We start from the raw sequence: 20278 nt of genomic DNA, 5'->3' as shown, positions 1-20278 counted from the left end.
TCATTTTACTTTTCAGAACCACATATTCCTTTACTTCAACCACTTTTACAGCCATAATGCATTTGCTTGGGCATTGATTGTTTCAGTGTCACACTACAGTTCAAGGTATAGCCAGATCATGCTATGCCTGCATGCCAAAAAGGGAAAAAATATCACCAGGAAAAACAACAGTATATGGCACTCTGTTTATAAGTGCAGTGAATTGGTGAGAAACACTTCTAAAAACTCACTTCTAAAAATGATGAAGCATTTTTCTATCTACCTTTTAATATACAGTCATTACTTTAATAGCTGTTATTCTTCAGAAATTTAATATACATAAAACATAAAGGGCAGTTTCATTTTTCACAAGGACAGGTCATTCTAGCAGTCTTTTCTCTGGTATTAGTAACATACAAGTTATTCTGCTGCACTGCAAGCAGCAGTAAAGCAGTGAACCCATTAATGCAAACATAGTATTTGGCTACAGTACAGAGGAAATTTGTGAGCAATGAAGTGATAGTAAGCAGATAATTAAAAAGGAGCATTTGCTGATGCCAAATGCTGATCTACTCAGAAAATGGAGTATAGAAATAAAGACTGGTGATGATGAGGCAACAAAGATGGTAATTATCCATTGTATTCCATAGATTTTGTTGTACAGTGCTTGTTTTGGAGAAAGGGGTAGAAATGTAAGGATGCAAAACAGAATGCTTCTTAGCTTCTGCAAATAAAGATGTTTACTATGAGAGATGCTATGAAAGATTAGCTATAAATGTCAACTGGACTCTACAATATAAAGTGGAATTCTAAAAATCAAGTGCTCAAAACTGAGGTCTTTTACCAGTTACTTAAATTATCGCCATTCTTTTATGACCACCTTTGCGATCATACCGAGAAAGTTATTTTTCTTTCTGCATAGCAAAGTCAAATTATCCTTTTAGAATGATACATAAATAGGTAACTGTTAATTTACTTGTTGATAATTGCTGTAAAAACACATTTAGTCAAGGTTGTTAAAGTGAATGAGATTCCAGTTACCCTATGAGGTTGGGCAATTCCAGAGGTAGTGATAATAAACAAAGGGGAGCAGTAAGGACAGCCCTTCTGCATAAAGGGTGTATGAAGGGCAGCAGGTAACCACAGCCCCTCTACATAAAGGGTGTATGAAGGGCAGCAGGTAACCACAGCCCCTCTACATAAAAGGTGTATGAAGGGCAGCAGGTAACCACAGCCCCTCTGCACAAAGGGTGTATGAAGTACAGCAGGTAACCGGTAACCACAGCTCCTCTACATAAAGGGTGTATGAAGGGCAGCAGGTAACCACAGCTCCTCTACATAAAGGGTGTATGAGTGGGGCAGCAGGTAACCACAGTCCCTCTACATAAAAGGTGTATGAAGGGCAGCAGGTAACCACAGCTCCTCTACATAAAGGGTGTATGAGTGGGGCAGCAGGTAACCACAGTCCCTCTACATAAAAGGTGTATGAAGGGCAGCAGGTAACCACAGCTCCTCTACATAAAAGGTATTAGGAGCAGCATCAGTGATACAGGCTGTGACTAAATGAACACCCTAACAGAGATAAGTTTTTTTCTGCATCTTAGTAATGACACACAAACAATTGTGGTGTTATATGAAGAGCTTTATTAAGAATTTCAGGTTAAAACACTGAAAATTAAAATGTTAAGGGACTTGTTATGAACACAGACTTAGCAGCAGGCACTAGTTTTCATTTATTGAGAATCAGTACAGTGGATGAAGTTAAGCAAACTCTCACCAGCTAAACAGGATTTACACTAGTTGCTGGGGGTGCAGTCCAGCCACTTGTACACAGAAAGTTATGAAATTAAACATTTAAGCAGTTACTTTTCACAGTAAACCCCATACTGCATCAAAGATGGTGCATATTTCATGTTTTTTATATGCACAGTAAAGCTTTCACCATTAATTCCTCACTGACATCCACCAGAAAGGTTATTCCCAACTAATAAAGAAATAATGTTTAAAGTAGTCCCTGTAACTTAAGATCACTTGATCACAGGATCATAGGAGATTACAAGGCTATCGACCTGGAGGTCATTTCAAGTCTAGCCATTTCATCTCAATGTAACGCCACATAAATGCTAGTCAGTACCCAAGACTGCATTAGTAATGACTGCCCATTGTCCAGGAGGGTTGCGGGCACCATCCCTGGTAAGAATTTACGATGCCCCATCCACTCATCCGGGTTCCTCTTGAACAGTGTCATAGAGGTCCTATGTTTCGAATCTGTCCCTCCAGCATGTTCTTTTCAAGTCCCAGGCCATATTTAGGTTCCTGGAATGGGTAGCTCTAGTCCTGTTTGATTTACGGATATCCAGATATTTCATAAGGTTTCGGTCTGAGATGGCTAAGTCAGGCATGTCTCCCCTAAGAAGTCTATATGATACAGAGTATAGGGGCAGGAACTTTAGTTGGTCTGTGCATGGTACGTGCTGGAGTCCCTTAATCTTCTTTGTTAGAAACCTCTGTGGTCTCACCAATTGCTGCAGGTGCTTTATACAGTACATGCTGAATGGGGTGTTATACTCAATTATGGGACAGATTAGTACCGAGTACAGAGGGGGTTGTAACTTCTTTTGGTCTTGAGGCAATGCCTTTACTAATCAGCTGTGCTACACAGAAAGTCTTCCTTACTGCAGTAGACCCCTGGTGGTTCAAGTTAAGGTCACAGTCAACTTGTGATCTCAGGTCCCTTACCACTTCATGGGTATTTAGAGTACTGTTGTTGATTTGATGGTGTGAAGGGACATTGTTTGTGCCAAAGGGGATGATGATTCATTTTCTTGCACTCAGTTTGAGACCATGAGTAAAACACCAGTTGTTGGTCTCCATAAGACCCTCCTGGAGCATACTGACATTGTTTGGGGATTCAATAATTGCACCCAGTTTGCAGTCATCTGCAAACCTGGTCAGCCATAACCCCTTAGTTTTGACCTGAACTTCTGAGAAGAATATACCAAATAGTAGGGGACCCAGCATTGACCTCTGTGGCACCCCACTGGTAACAGGTCTGCTGGTTGATGTGGAGTCACCCACTTTAATAGTGTGTGTCTTGTTTGTTTGTCAGTTAGCAACCCATCTTACAACAAAGGGGTTTAGATTCAGTTTGCTAAGTTTATCGGGAATGCCCGAGTGTGGGTATGTGTCGAAAGCCTCTGCCAAGTAGAGGTATGCTGAGTGCACAGATTTGCCCTCATCAATGGCCCTGGCCACATTTTTGAAGTAGTACACCAGATTTAACAGGCAGGATCTGCCCTTGACGAAGTCGAACTGGATGGGATTCAGGTTTGGAGGTCGCTTATGTCTTTATTTTTGAGGTCCATAATGATACTTTCTATAGCCTTACTTTCTATAGCCTTACCAATGAGGCTGGTCAGGCTTTTGGGTCTGTAATTCCCTGGGTCTGTTGCTAGCACACCTTCGTGGAGGGGAATAACTGCTGCTGTTCTCCATTTCGCAGGAACAAAGCCTGTGGTTATTAGACTATGACTGGAAAGGGTAAGTAATGGTGATGCTAGTTCATGTTTTAGAAGACAGCCTGGGATGCCGTCTAGTCCCACAGAGGCTGTGTTTTTTTGCCTTGGTCTAGGCTTTGATGTCCTGCTCTTCAGATATGTAGGGTGGGTGGGGAGTATGGGGGAAGGTTTGTGATAGGTCTGGAGGGGATAAGGAAGTGAAATTTTCACCAAACCTATCTGCTAGCAGCTTTGCTATCGCTGTGGGGTCAGTATGTGTTATACCATTGGTCACTAGATCTGCACATGCTTGGGTCCTACCTTTTAAGCTATGTATGTAGCTGTAAAAGGCCTTATGGTCATCCTTGGCTGTGTTTGCTAAATGTTTCTCAAAGAAGCCCATAGAGGATTTGATAAGGTGTCTTATTTGCCTGCTGAGGCTGAGGAGGGTGCTTTTCCACTGTTCGGGCCTTGCCTTTGTTTTCCTGGACAGCAACTTTTTGCATATATTGTAAAGTTTGTTGATGCTGGATGTCCACCATGGTGGCTTGTTTTTACTTGAGGCTCTGGCTTTGATTCTATCTGGTACAGCTGAATCTCTACACATATGCAAGTGACCGTACAGGGCTTTAGTGTAAGCTTCTTTCTAGTTACTACTTCCAGCTAGGAGTAGGGCTTGGAATGGATTTATGCCTTCACCTAGGAGGGTATAGATTGCTGTGGTGAAGTTTTTTAGTCTGATTTCACCCTTGTGAGTTCTGGTGTTAGTGTTAACTTGAAGGTGACTGACTTGTGGTCAGATTTAATTAATGAGGATCCGACAGTTGTGGCAGTGCATCTGATTGACATGTTAGTGAGCACCAGATCTAGTATGCTTGTTCCTCTTGTCAGGGTATGAACGACTTGTTCCAGGGCATCTGAGTTAACAAAGTCAAGGAACTTTTGAACTAGCGAGTTAAGGATAGCACAGGTTTCCCAGTTGATGGTGGGATAAATGAAATCCCCCATAACTAGATTGTTCTGTAATAACTGGATTGTCTTCAGTTTGGTCAATTAGGCTTCATGTGCGTCATGACTCATGGAGGGGGATCTATAACTGGCTATGATTTGAATGGGGGGTCTTACCCACCGTAACCTGAACTTGTTGTAACTCCATGGAGTTGCCCAGTCTAACTAGACAGGAGGTGAATTTATCTCTAATATAGATAGAAACATCACCTCCTTAGGTTCTCACACATTCATTTTGCAGTCTGAAGTTGTGGAAGGCATTGTAGCCTTGCAAGGCTGGGGTACTCTCTGAGGCCCTGAACTAGGTTTCTGTGACTGCACAAACATCTACATCTTCTAGTGATAGAAGTGCTTCCAGGGTGTGCAGTTTTTGGTTTAAGCTCTCAGTGTTTAGCAGCATGACCCTTATTTTTGTTATGATCATCACATTTCATGTCGGTAAGCTTGTTTTCGAGACCTTGCATAAAAAAAAGTCACTATGGGGAGGCAAGAGCCTTTGCCAGCAGCTGAAACCTTAGAGCTGCCAGTTGAAAACGGTCTCTGGCAAAGCAGCGAGGTTGGTCAACCATGGCTTTCCAGGCTGACAGAAACGGGAGCCTTTGAATGACACCACAAACTAAGCCAATTACTGAAATTAATATTTTTACGTTGATACTGTGGCATCATTCTAGGTGATGGTGGTATGCTGCAAAAGGCTAGGGACATACCTACCCTGGACACATACTCAGTGAGGTCAATTATGTCTCTCTTCATATAGTCCAGTGAGGTACGTCACAGGTCGTTCACTCCAACATGAGTTATGACAGGGTCATAATGGTACTTGATACTGAGAGACCCGAGTGCATGCATGATCTGATAAATGCTGGCAATGGACAGGCAGCTGACCGTGACTTTCTCCTTGTCCAACCTGATGAGTGGGCCATCCATGTGTCTCACTATTGAGTCTCCAATGACAAGATGATTTGGTTTTTGAGTGTTATGCCTTATAGGCTTGGTAGTTGAGACACTGACGTTGCTATGTGTTATGGGTGCTGTGGGAACTGTGTTATTTGTAGCAGTCTTGTGTTCTGAAAGTCTCTAATGCTTCAGTAAGTTTTTTGAGAGAACCTGCGAGTATGCTGATTTTTGTGTTTGATGCATACCATGTGTATGAGTAGTGGTACTATGTACATGTGTAGTGGTGGGTGGGTTGACAACCTCTTCCATGTTACTGTTCTGAGTGCGAGAGAGAATGGATTCAAGATTCTTTGTGTAGATCTCTGACACTCTGTACTAGAGTGAGTTATTAGTAGAGGAATGTCTGTGTACATGAGGCAATTGGTACACTGCCTCAGGAGACTGAAGTCAACAAGGGTGGCAGGAGAAACAAGGGTAGTCCAACTGACTGTCCATAATGCTAGGTTCAAGAACTGGTATCACTAAGTAGGGTTTTTCAGGATCAATCAAGGAGGAGCTCAGTGGATGATATTTTTGGGGTTATTTTTTTATTTTTTTTTTTTGGTAATTTAATAAGTTACAGCTCACTAGCAGTACTAAGGATGAGGGCTACACTGATGTGCTATAGCTATATCTAAGGGAAAAATTGTTGAATTTATCTGTCTAGCTATGGTGCATCACGCAAACACTGCTCAAATGCAGAGCTTAAATACCAGAAGCTAAAAACTTGAAAAGAAACTTTAAAAAGGTTCAAAAGGACCACTGAGGATGCTTACTCCAATCCCTAGACCAACCTCCCTTCACCAGACAGGTTCCAATCTGCACACCTCTCTCACTAGAGTGCAGAAGGGCCCTTTCCAATTAAAGAAGGCCTGAAAAATGTGCTCAAAACAAACAGCCACTACAAACAGACCCAGATGCAGCAAACCTGTATCTGAACTATGTTACAGCTACTAGCTACCCCAATTTCAGCGGGAAACCCTAGAGAATGTTTAATACAGCAGAAAAATAGCAGTGAGACACTCAAAAAACAAACATACAGGTTGAGGTAGGCAGTGTGCACCCCTTTGTCCTTGTCCATAGCTTCAGTGACCTTCTCAAAGAAGTCCACCAGTTTGAGTAGGTATGACCTGCCCTTGATGAAACCTAACTGGGTTGGACCCAATGTCTGTAGGTTTCTTTTGTCATTGTTTATTTCCATGATTATTCTTTCCATGGCTTTACATATCAGACTAGTCAGACTTATGGGTCTGTTGTTTCCTGGGTCCACTGATACCCCCCCCTTGTGCAGAGGAATAACAGTTGGGAGTTTTTCATTAACTTGGCACAAAGTCTGTTTGAAGGCTAGCACTTGATTCTAGTGGTCTAACAGGTCATGTTTCATGCTACTTAGGAGGCATCCTGGGATATTACAGAGGCCCATCTGGAGGACTCGCTCCCTAGTGATAGCTGGAGTTATGGTTGAAGATATTTGCTGAGGGAAGACTGGGTGGGAGAGGGAGTGTTATAACTGGAGCTAAATTTGTCGGCCAGTGGATTTGCTATATCCTCTAGCTCAGTACAGGTGGCTTCATTCACAATTAAATCAGCACATTGTTGTGTGTTGCCTTTGAGGTTGTGGACATAGCTGAAGAAAACATTGTGGTTGTCCACTGTCTGGGAAGATATTTTTACCTCGAATTTGTCTTTAATAGACTTGATTAGACCTCTGACTTGCTTGTTTAGATTGAGGAGGGAGTTGTTACCTTGCTGGGCACAGTCCTTCCTACTACTGGGACATGACTTTCTTTTGTTGCATAACTCACTGACTTTGAGATTCCATCTGGATAGCTTGTTTTCTGAGGTTCTCCTATGCTTACTTCTGGTAGGTACAGCTGTTTCTATGCAGCTATTTACATGATTATACAGGGTTTTTGTGAACAGTTCTGCATAGGCAGCAGCGTTCTCAGAGATTGGAGGGGGTGGGGCTTAGAATTTTGCTACAGTGTCACTTAATAATAGTAGGAAATTAGCCTTAAAATAATTCTTTAAAGTTCCAAGGTTAACTAGTGTCCCAGGTTTAATTTCTATTTCACAGAAGACAGTTTTATAGTCTAACCTGACTAATGAGGACATTACACTGGGGCAGGTCTTGGGGGGGGGGGGTGCAGGGATAAGCAACATTCCCCCATGTTTGTGAGGACCAGGTCAGAGATGTTAGCACCCCAGTGGTCATATGGATGACCTGGTTGTGATGACATGGGGTAGTGCCAGCTATGCCTGAGAAAGTAGAGCAGGGCATGTGTAACACGTCAGCATAACTAGCTGGAGCTTTGTAAATAATTTTATGTCATTTGGATATCAAACTGATTTGTACAGATGCTTCTGTTAAAAAATGTATCAAAAGTAGGTCCTGCTGGACAGAAAAGCAATATACCTGTGCGTCAGATTGTAGTGTAACTGATGAAGTGTACATATGTTAACAGAGGATGCTGGAAGGGAAAGGATTAAGCTCAGCCCAGTTAACCTTAAGAAAAATAGCTTGAATTAAATGACTTGGTTTAGGCCATAAAGACTATCTCGCAGGCCTCAATGCAGCCAGAGATGCAATGTCTGGGCTGGAATCTTGCGCTCTTATTGTCCTTAGTAGTGAACTAATTACTACCCTGGGGTGCCAGCGAATAGCTGGTTAGTCTCTGCAGAAAGAATGAAAGGGCTGGAATTGTTTTACAGTCTCCAGATGCTGGAATAAGTTTTAGCAAAGTCCTAGGTGTGTATTGTGACACATCTGTGCTAGATCCTGGCTCAGCTTCTAAAAGGGGGGTAGTGTGGGAACCACGGAATCAGGTGACCAGATGTGATGTCATTCTGTAGCCAGCACTGAAATTTTATTTAGATACTAGTGAGAGATGTGACAGTTGACACTCAGCACTCTGTTTTGGAACTGACAAGACCACTCACCCACTTCATCCTGCCTTATTTTAGTAAGTAACCAGGGAATAGTAATTCTTTAGTCAGTTAGGAAAACATAGTAAGACTAGTTATATTGTTATTCTGTATGTGTTTGAATCGTTCCAGCTGTGTTATTTTTCATATTTCCTGTGAACTGAAACTCTGGTGTTTATTGTAAATTGCTGCTTTATTATTTATTATTAAATATATCTAAACCTTTCATTGTGGGTGTTCTTTTAGAAAGTAGTTTCTCTTTGAGAATACTTGCATTTGTTTGGTGGCATTGTGGCTTCATACTCCTGAAAGTCTTGATGCTTGGTTAATACTACCACTTGTTTAAGTACTAATTTTACAAAGAGTAACTGGGTACCTTGATAAGAGCCTTAAAGTAGCTGTCTGGTGGCAGTGAATCTACCTTATAGTCTGGGTGGAGGTGGTATAACTGGTAAATCTGTGCCAGCCTTTCCTAGGTGTGTTTGTGTGTGTGCGTCTGTGTGTGTGTGTGTGTGTGTGTGTGTGTGTGTGTGTGTGTGTGTGTGTGTGTGTGAAAACCAAATCTCAAAGAGTGTATGTCATAAATGATAATTCAATAAAGGTTTTTTAAAAAAAGTGTGTGTGTGTGTCAGCTACTTGGATCAGGGACATAGAGCACTGATTTCTACAGTGAGATTTGGAACCTGGAGAGGAAAACCCAACCCCAGGACTTGTGCTCCCTGTGTGGTCTTAAGGGAAACTGTGCTTGGTGCAGAGAACTGCATCTGAAACTACTGCGTGTATCCATTTTCATTCAAAGTGAACATTTCCCACTTTTGTCAGTGGTGAGGAATGAGGCTCCTTGATTACTGGCCCAGAGGAGGGATGTCATGTATTGGTGAGCAGTGGTGTGGATATTAATTGAACTTCTGTAGCCTGGAAGCAGTTGTCACAATAGGTGTGTGTACTCTCAGCAGTCATAATGTAAACATACAGTTTCATTTTTCACAAAAGTTGTATTTGTTTTTGTTAGTTTAGTTTAGTCAGGGAAAGCAGGCAAAGATGTCAGCAGAAGATTATGCAAGCTGACAGTGAACCAGATGGCTAAGATATGCAAATCCAAAAGATTGGTGCATGCCAACCTGACTAAAGAGGAAATGATTTCAGCATAAATCTCAGTTGCAGCATAGACCAGCAACCAGAAGGCCAACCAGTCTGGCAATGGGGATGTGCAGCCCTCAGAAACATGACAGTTCAAGTTTTCCTCAAGGGGGCTTAAAAACCCATCTGGAGTTAAACACACTTGAACAGGAGGCAAAACGCATGGAATTACAATGGGCAGAGAGACTGAGGCTTTTGTAGGTTGAAGAAAATGTGAGACTGTGTCGTTTGGAGGCTGAAGAAAATGAGAAGCAGTGTCAATATGAAAGGGACAAGCTGACTCTTCAACAGGAACATGGAGGTAATGGGGAAGGGGATAACTGAATCCCAGAAGCAAAGAAGGTCAGTAAATTTCTTCCACAATATAAAGGTGATAATTTTGATAGTTTTATTCATATATCTGAAAGAGTATGCAGACAATATGATGTTGACCAAGGGCTCTGGGTATGGTTCCTGACCCCCTTACTCCATGGTAAAGCTGTAACTGCGGTTTCTAAATTGGCTGATACTGACTGTTCAAAATACGACGAGGTTAAACAATGTTTATTGGAATGTTTTAAGTTCACACCTGAAGATTACAGAAAAAAGTTTTGTGAGTAAAAACGTAAGAAAGATGAAAGTGTATGTGATTATATTGTTGAGTTAAGCACTTATTTTTATAAGTGGGTGATCTGAAAGGCTGGCAGACCTTTTGGGGAGGGAACAAACCCTTAGCACTTTGCCTGAAGACATGAGAATCTGGTTGAAAGACCAGAAATGTAACTCTGCAGATGAGCTGGGGAGAAAAGGGGACCTCTACTTAGCAAGCAGGGCACCACTGCATAAGAAGGGGATAACCAGCGCTGCACATGGATATAAGGAAATACATGGTGGGCAGCCTAAGCCACCCCAACAGAGTCCACCAGTAACAGGGGAAGCCACTAGTTCAGGTACATGGCCAGGATCAAGGTTTAGATGTTTTAAATGTAACCAGAGGGGACAGGTAGCATACAAACATGTCCACGGAAGAAAGGTGGGGAACAAAGATGGGAGAGCCAGCAAGTGGAAATGACAGTATGCCAATGGTAAGTTGTCTGGAGACAACAAGGGTACCAAACTATCACCGGAGTGTGTACACTATCTTACTAGATGGAAAACAGGACACTGCTAAGAGAGAAAGCCTCTGACATAACCATTGTGAAGCTTGCAGTGGTTAAGGAGGAGCACTACTTGCTTGGGCAATCCACTCCAGTCAGAGCTTTAGGAGGGATCCCATTACAAATACCTCTGACAGGGTTTACCTTGACTGGAAGGGTTCTGGGAAGAAAGCAAACAAGTTGGGGAGTTTGAGGATATCCCTGCAGATGTCTTGATAGGGAATTATTTTGATAATGCAGTACCTTGTGTGCATGTAGTTACATGCAGTCAGACTTGGAGACAGGCATATGTGTCTGGTAGCCTGGTGGAGACCCTGACAGACCCCACACCTGAAGCCAGGGCTGGTGATGTGGCTATTTCAGGGGGGCACTACACTGTAGCAATGACCCTGAAGGTGAGCCACAGCTGTTGATCGGTACTGATGTTTCCTTGAACAGGATAACTGCAAGAGCAGATGGGAGTGGTAGTACCCAGGCTGACAGTAAGGCATCGCTGTCAGAAGATACCAGACTTCCTGTGGAAGGGGAGCTGGGAGGGTTCACAAAGGTAGAATTGAGACAGGGTCAGCTCTCGGATCTTATATTACGAGGCTTGAGGGAGGTAGCTAAGGAGGCACCTGATTCTCATGGAAAAGGGGAGTCTGTATACGGGAACAAAGGGTTACTGTATAGAGAGTGGACCCCTGAGGAAGGGCTTGAGGGTAAAGTACAGCAGTTGGTAGTGCCAGAGCCTACCATCTGGCAGTTCTAGCCATAGCCCATTACATTCCTTTTGCAGATCATCTGGGCATAAATTGTACCAAGAGACATATTATGCAGAACTTTTATTGGCCTGGGATTGTAAGGGATGCAACAGGGTACTGCAGGACCTGTGAGCAGTGCCAAAAAGTAGGCAAGGCAGGAGACAAGGTCAAAGCTCCTTTGATACCTTTGCCTGTGACTGAGGAGCCATTTCAAAGGGCAGCTATGGATATTGTAGGGCCTCTGAATACCGCAAGTTCCACAGGGAATAAATACATCCTAGTGGTAGTAAATTATGCTACTAGATACCCAGAGTTGGTGTGTCTGTCCTCCATCAAGGTAGAGAAGGTGGCAAATGCTTTGTTAGAGATTTTCAGCAGGGTAGGTTTCCTGAGAGAAATACCAATTGACAGAGGTGTACATTTCATGTCAGACCTGCTGGCTTGTCTGTGGGAGTGCTGTGTGGTGAAGCACCTAAAGACCCACCCCTACCACCCCCAGACTAATGGTCTTGTGGAGAGGTTAAACTCTACAATAAAGACTATGCTAAGGGCATTTGCATTCCAGATTACCAGAGAGCGGAACAAATATTTGCCCCATCTGCTGTTTGCATACAGAGAGGTACCCCAGGAATCCACAGGTTTTTCACCCTTTGAGTTGCTGTTATGGGCATAGGGTGAGGGGGCCCCTTGGATTTGATTCATGATGACTGGGAGGGTGAGTGTGAATCTCACAAGGAGTCTGTTGTGGCATTTGTCCTAAACCTCAGGACAAGGCTTAGGGAGCTCATGGGCTTGGCCCAGGAAAACCTGGCAGGAGACCAACAGCACAAAAAGGTCTGGTATGACAGGAAGACTCAAGCCGAGAGTATGTTTTGGGAGCGCAGGTTATGGTGCTCGTTCCTGTCAGACATAATAAGCTACAGGCAGCTTGGGAAGAACCCTTCAAAGTGGTAAGGAAGATCAATGATGTTAAATACATGGTAGAACTGCTAGGCAAGAGGCAGGGGCACAACCTGTACCATGTTAACTTGATGAAGCCTTACCATTTTAGGGAGGACATTGTGCTAATTATGTGCAGTGGGTGGCAGGAGGAGTCTGTGGGGAATCTGGTGACTGATGTCCTCAGTGAGGCTTGGACTGACACCTCAGTGGAAGGGATAGCAATGCCCTGGCAGCTATCCCCTACTCAGGTTCAAGAAATCCGAGCATTGTTACAGGCATTTGGGGACATGTTCACTGGGAAGCCTGGGTACACCCACCTGGTGCAGCACCATGTGGATACAGGAAACCAAAGACCTATCAAACAGAACCCTTACAGGGTGCCTCAGTGAGTCAAACAGACTCTAAGGGAAGAGATACAGGAAATGTTGGAACTGGGAATAATCCAGGAGTCCAACAGTCCCCTTTCCTCCCCAAGTGGTGCTGGTACCAAAGAAGGATGGCAGCACCAGGTTCTATGTGAACTTCAGAAAACTAAACATTCACACAGAGTCAGATTCTTACCACAAGCCTAGGACAGATGAAGCCTTAGAGCAGTTGGGTGAGGCTAAGTATCTGAGCACTATTGATCTGGGGCTACTAGAAAGTGCACTTGACTCCCTCTACTAGAGAGAGGTCAGTCTTTGTGACTCCTTTTGGATTATACAAGTTCATGAAGATGTCCTTTGGAATGAAAAATGCCTCAGCAAGCTTCCAGAGTCTGGTACAGCATATCCTAGCAGGAGAAGGAAATTATGCCCTTGCTTACCTGGACGATATTGCCATCTTCAGCCATTCCTGGCAAGAGCACCTTCAGCATGTCAGGGAGGTCCTGGTCAGGCTGCAAAGGGCAGGCTAGACCATTAAACCCAGTAAATGTCAGGTGGGTATGGCATAGGTCTCCTACCTGGGACACAGAGTGGAGAGTGGTAAGATCAGGTCAGAACCTGCCAAAGTGGAAGCTATTCAGGGATGGCCTGCCCCTGTTACCAAAAACAGGTGAGGGCATTCTTGGGAACAGAGGGGTACTAAAGAAAATTGGTTTCCAATTAAAGTACAACAGCTGTTCACTTCACAGACCTGACAAGGAAAAACAGGCCAGATAAGGTCGTGCGAGCCTGTGAGCAGGCATTCCTAAAGCTTAAAGGGGCTTTGGGAGGACCCCCTGTACTAAGCAGTCCAGATTACAGCAAATAATTTATTGTGCAGGTGGATGCTTTAAACTATGGGGTGGGGTTTTTACTCAGCCAGGTTTCCTCAGAGGGAGAAGAGCACCCTGTTGTATATCTGAGCTATAGACTCCAACCCAGGGAGGAATGTTATGCAGCTGTAGAAAAGGAATGTCTAGCCATAGTACGAGCACTGCAAAAACATCAACCCTATCTGTAAGGAAGAAAATTCACAAACCAAATCCGTTAACATGGCTAAATTGAGCCAGCCAGCAAAATACCAAGTTACTAAGGTGGAGCCTAGGGTTGCAGGCATATGACATGACAGCACAGCAATTTAGTGGGGTCAGCAATGCCAATGAAGATGGGCTCTCAAGACAGGGTATGGGTTAATGTATTCCCAGATAGGCTCATTTCTCTCAAGCAATGTTTCTCAAGGGACACTTGAAAAACTAGCTTGAGTCTTCAAAGGGGGAAGAGATGTGATGATGTGGGGTAGTTCCAGCTGTGCCAGAGAGAACAAGGCAATGCATGTGTAACACATGCCAGCAAAACTGGCTGGAGTTTTGTAAAGAATTGTATGTCATTTGGCTATCAAAAGTATTTGTACTGATGCTTGTGTTAAAATTGTATGTGTTAAGAATGTAACAACAGTGGGTCCTGCTGGAGAGAAAAGAAATATACACGTATGTCAGACTGTACTGCAACTGAGGAAGTGTATACATGTTAACAGAGGATGCTGGAAGGGAAGGGGTTAAGCTCAACTCAGTTAACCTTAAGAAAAATAACTTGAAATTAAATGACTAGGTTTAGGCCATAAAGATTTTATCTCACTGGCTTAATGCCACCAGAGATGCAATGTATGGGCTGGGATCCTACTCTTATTGTCCTCAGTGGTGGACTAATTGCTACCCTGGGGTGCCAGAGAATGGCTGGTTAGTCTCTGCAGGAAGGATGAAAGGGCTAGAATTGTTTTACAGTCTCCAGATGGTGGAATAAGCTTTAGCAAAGTCCTAGGTGTGTATTGTGATATATCTGTGCTAGATCCTGGCTCAGCTTCTAGTCAAGGGGTTAGTTTGGGAACCACAAAATCAGGTGATCAAATGTGATGTCATTCTGTAGCCAGCACTGAAATTGTATTTAAATACTAGTGAGAGATGTGACAGATGACACTCAGCACTCTGTTTTGGAAATGACAAGACCACTCACCCACTTCATCTTGCCTTGCTTTAGTAAGTAATTAGGGAATAGTAATTCTTCAGTCAGCTAGGAAAATACAGTGAGACTAGTTAAGTATTGTTTTTCTGTATCTGTCTGATTTGTTCTATCTGTGTTATTTTTAATTTTTCCTGTGAATTGAAACTCTGGTGTTTATTGTAAATAGATATTCAATATTTTCATGTTTTTGATTTTACTATTCATTATTAGATATATCTAAGTATTCCATTGTGGCTGGTCTTTTAGAAAATATTTTACCCTTTGATATTGTATTTATTTGGTGACACTGTGGCTTCATGCTCCTGAAAGTCTTGCTGTTTGGTTAATACTACCATTTGTATAAGTATTATTTTTTATTTTTATTTATTTAGCATTTGTTAACCGGGAAAGTACGACTTGGAATGAAGGGAATTTTCAGGGGAGGCCCGGGGAGAAATGCTCCAGATGCATGTCTTTGTAACGTGGGAGGAAACCGGAGGATCCACAGGAAACTCACATGAATGCAGGGATGAGATGTAGACTCCACATAGAAGGCACCCCAGCCAAGAATCAAACCAGAGAACCTCTTGCTGAGAAGCGACAATGCTACCGCTGCACCACTGCACTGTCGTGCAACGTATTAATTTTACTAAGAGTAATTGGGTACCCTGGTAAAAGCCTTAAAGTAGCTGGCTGGTAGCAGTGAATCTACCTTATAGTCTGGATGGAGGTGGTACAGCAGGTAAATCTGTGTCAGCCTTTCCCAGGTGAGTGTGTAAAAATCAAACCTCAAGGATTATGTGCATCAGTTACTTGGAACAGGGACACAGACCACTGATTTCTGCAGTGAGAAAGGTGGAGTCTTATTTGGGGCTTGCAGAGGAAAACCCAGCCCCAGGACTGGAGGGCGCCCCCTGTGTGCTCTTAAAGGAAACTGTGCTTGGTGCAGAGAGCTGCATCTGAAAATACTGTGTGCATTCATTTTTGTTCTAAGTGAATGTTCCCCACCAGTGTCAGTGGTGAAGATTGAGGCTCCTTGATTACTAGCCCAGAGGAGGGACGTCACACTGGTCTAGAGTGTTTGTGTTAATAAAAGTCCAAGAATATTTGGGCCTGCACATTTGAAGTTATGCATGATTCCTAGTTTTTATTGGAGTAGTTGTCCATAAATTTGGTATTGGGTTAAATGAGGAAAGTCTCCAGTATGTTTAAGTATGTGGTATGGGCTTCACGGGTCACAGAGTGGGATCTACAGCTTACCAATATAGGGTACAGGACTTTGCTGATGGTAAACTGGACACAGAAACACTCAAGCGCATCATTATATATGACCAGCCTTGATGTGTGTTTATGTTTGATGTAAATTGAGACTATACCACCCTTTATCCCTTCTTGTGCAGTTCTTCTTCTTCTGGCTTTCCCGGTTAGGGGTCACCACAGCAGATCACCCGTCCGCTCATGATTGGCAGTGGAGTTTTACAGTGTTGAGTTGCCAGCCCAGTGCTCAACCTTCCAAAGAAGGCACACACATGCACGCACTCATGCCTAGGGCCAATTTAGAGAGTCCAATCCACCTACAGCAAGTCTTTGGGATGTGAGTGGAAACCAGAGCACCTGGAGGAAACCCACGCGACTACAGGGAGGACATGCTGACTCCGCACAGAAGGCACCCCAGCCGAGGATCGAACTGGAGAACCCCTTACTGTGAGGCGGCAACGCTAACCGCTGTACCACCGCGGCCACCCGTCAAATATATGGAAGACATTATAGCCTTGCAGTGCTCTTTCTGGCTTTAAACCACATCTCAGTAAATTAATAGACATCTATATTCACCAGGGTAAGACAGATTAGAGGGAAAGGAGTTTCTTGTTTAGACTCCTGGCATTGAGTATTAACACATTTAGATTATCCTGCATAGGTTTCAGCTATGCTGGAAGGTTTACCAGGTTGGATGTGCCTAAAAAGGCACTATGAGGTGGACAAGGTTTTAGCCAATAACTGAAAGTCTAGAAGGAACAGGTGCATACCGTCATTAGCAAAGCTGCAATTGTCAACAACTGCTATTCTTATGCTATACACCTCATAGATAGACTAGTCTATAAAGCTAGCCAATACGCTGTTTACTGTTCTACTTCACCTGCATATATATACTACACTCTGTATGTATTTTCCAAACGGATAATTTAAAGTATTTTGAACTTACTCTGTATTGCAGGTTGAAGCTTTTCTCCTCAGGCCTCCCCTGTAAATGGGTCCCAGCAGGACACTCCTAATCAACAAACAGTAAGCAAGTAAATAAAAAAATAAATCAAATTTCCTGTTTACCTGTCTTTCCAGTTGATCCCTCTTGGTTATAGACAGAGGGGCATCAAAAGGTTTCTGATCTTTTTCTGTCTCCAAGGTTGTGTGAGTTTTTGTGACTGCTCCCGCAAGAGGATCCAGGAATACATACTTTTTGTACCTTCAGGGTATACAAAAAAAACACCTATGAAGGACTGTCAGTAACTTAAAGGTAAATATCTAGGATAGCACAAACTCAGTCATGATGACGTCTAATACAAAAGCTGCTAGTTACCCTAGTCAGTGCAGCATACTTAACTGTATCACAAATGTACAGTGACATATCAATTAAAACAACTAGGGAAAAGTCAAAAAATAAATATATGATTTATCTGCATTAATGAGAAATTATAAAAATGATGGTCCTTTAATAATTTCTGAACTTTGTAGACATTTCACCCTTCACTACCGATGCATTTTTTTATTCACAGAACACTATCCATTCAAACTCTGTGCCTTTTTATTAAGCAGAAAAGAAGCAGAAAATAGAACAGCAGGGTTACTCTAAAGATTACACCATCATTCTTGATGGAAGAACAAGATTTGATGCCAAAACCTTTTCCAATGTCTATTCAATATACTACACAGAAAGAGAAGAAGGCAGAGAAGGGAACAAAGTGAAAATTATTGGTGTGATATTCATACAGACAGCAGATGTCCATAAGGTTAGTGCATGGATAATCATAAAGAAAAATTCCAGATTCACAACAAAAATTAACTCCAGGGCTGGATTAGATCTATGATGGGCATATGTATGTATGTAGATGATCATGAACAACATTGATAATGCAATTACCATAGGGCATTACATCTCTCAGCCAGGGTATAGTAAGATGGATATAAGCCAGTGTCAGTATAAAGCAACTCAACCTACAAGGAAATCCTTAAATGCATATTACTTGAACAGTCACTATCCATCAAAAAGGACTGTACACATATTTCATTGTACAGTTTGTGGCCAGCCATAAGTATGTCCAGTTTTATACACATACCTAGCAACAAATGAAGAAACAAAAGAATATTGTCAAAAGAGGATATCTAACATTAATTTTACTGCTGCCAACAATAAATGAGGCAACAGTGATGCTATTAATTCTTCTACATTGTAAAAAGATGGTCTTACTGCAAAAACAGCATATGTAGACAAATACCGGATAAGCAATTTTGCCTTATAGTTCTCAAAGACTTCATCAGATCTAAAATACAATTTCACAGTTAAATTTTATATCGGTATGCCAACAGATACAAAGTATTGATGGGGTATAGGGGTAAATATCAAATTTCTCATTTGTCTTGCTGCATTATGGATTATGTGGAAATAATGTGATTCAATCCATCAGTGTAAGGGTCTTGTAGAACACGTTGTTTGGGAGTGTGTTGGACAGGTGTGGAGGCTTTTGACTTACAATAAAGTATTCTAAACTGGTGTGGTAAGCAATTAGTTTGAGCAATAGTATCAGTTTTCTGCTTAGGGGAAAACAAATATGTAATCCTTGACTAGAAAAGTATTGGAGTTGTGCCTAAAGACCATTACAAAACACCTGACTAGTCAGTACAGTAATACAACATTTTTCCAATCAGTAGTTAAAATAAGAAGTTGTGCTAAATTGCCATTGGTTGCAAGCTGCCAAATCAGCACCCCCAACTCTCACCAATTGATTTTTTCTCTCCAATTAACAGAGGCAGAAAAATCAGTGTTACTGAGCAGAATAATGGCTTGATGGGGGAAAAGCCTTGGCAAAATTTGAGTGAGCTGCTCAATGAGAACATTTAGCTTGTAGCAAATGTTAGCGAATACACCAATATAATCACTCCCTTTTCTGTACTAACCATTAGCAAAAAACAGTTTTCACCTCAAATCCTCAAAAACGTAATTCATTCCCATAACTGTCACCAGTACTTCTGCAGCCCAGCCCCTCTGTAGCTGTTCTAAATCAAAGTGTGGGCTGCTGTCCCTATAGAAAAGACCAACAAAGTCTTAAAAGTATATTAGCACAGTGACATAAGTCAAGAACTAGTCCATAATGAGATGAAAATGGTGCTTAATATGAAGGCATGGCTGATGTGATCCATGCAGGGTGGCAGCTTTGTGAACTGTGCTGCTTAATCCTGACAGGTGCACGTTACCAAACAATAACAATGCAGGATTCTCACACACAGACTCACAACTGCACACACATATGGATCATTGTGTGTGTTTGTGGGCATTATGTATGCACTCACATACATGAGGTGCTTTGATTTCAACACCTAATGACATATGCATCTACAATACCTATACATATAATTATGTCTATGGTGGACAGCATGGTAATGTATGCGTTTTTATGCAATGTAGTTAGGGATGAGTTCACACAATGCAGTTGGTGCACAGAGAGAGAAAGGTAATAGAGTGAGATGAGCTAAGCAGAAGTTTGGTCTACAAATTAACCACAGAATGATACAGTACAGACAAAGAGAAGGGAGATGGGATTATTAAACGAAAGACTGACTCTGGCAGACTTTTAGTCCAGCCTAAAACAGAAGCTACTGTTAAAAAAGGGGTAATTAGTTGGGTACATAAAATATTGCATAATAACTGTAAGAATCAATCAGAGGTGATTACAAAAGACTGGAAAGAGATTCAAAAGGCAATAAACCAAAAAACAATAGGAGGACATCTGTACATCTCGCAAGTATGCAATAATATTCACAAAGTTTAGGATTTTTGCTTGTAAGTGTCTGTGTATAGGTATTTTTACACCTCAAGCAGACTTCAGAAAATGTTAACTCCGGTAGATAGCAAGTGGTGATGTAATGGAACAAAGACAGGTAGTAATGACAGTTTTTTTCCATAATATAATGAGTTGGCATACTTTAAAAACTCCCTACAGAGTACTTTGTCAGAAATGCTGGGACAGCAAATGGTTGTTACTAATTCTTTTTAAACTGGGATATAGGATCTGACTTGTCCACACATTTTAAGGCCCTGCTAAATTTATAGCTGTTGGCTGAAAAAAGAAAAAGAAACAGATACTGGATTTCAAAATCTAAACAAACTGCAAATGAATTACTGAATATTGTAAATGAGATAAAAGAACTGAACAAAGACGGGCTCTTTAGAAAGAGAAAGAACAAACTACACAGGAATAAATATAATTTGTGGGAACAATTCATGCAGAATAATGCTCAGGAAAAATAGTGAGATTTAAGGAAAAGTAGGAATTGAGCAATTTATGCAATGTTAGTGT

General features: G+C 42.1%; 1 protein-coding gene across 2 annotated transcripts in view; it reads right to left on the bottom strand.

Moving 5' to 3' along the window:
* The window catches only part of WASHC1 (WASH complex subunit 1), a 1004726-nt gene that overhangs the window by 171997 nt on the left and 812451 nt on the right, over positions 1–20278 (bottom strand). For both annotated transcript variants that reach the window (XM_044087615.1, XM_044087616.1), the window contains exon 6: positions 17034–17169. In XM_044087615.1, coding sequence (XP_043943550.1) covers positions 17034–17169 — 136 coding nt within the window. The remainder of the gene's footprint in view (positions 1–17033; positions 17170–20278) is intronic.

Source organism: Protopterus annectens, chromosome 11.part0, assembly GCF_019279795.1.
Source record: "Protopterus annectens isolate FY-2018-M chromosome 11.part0, PAN1.0, whole genome shotgun sequence".
In the NCBI taxonomy this organism is placed as follows: Eukaryota; Metazoa; Chordata; order Ceratodontiformes; family Protopteridae; genus Protopterus; species Protopterus annectens.
This window is presented reverse-complemented; position numbering and strand designations above follow the sequence as displayed.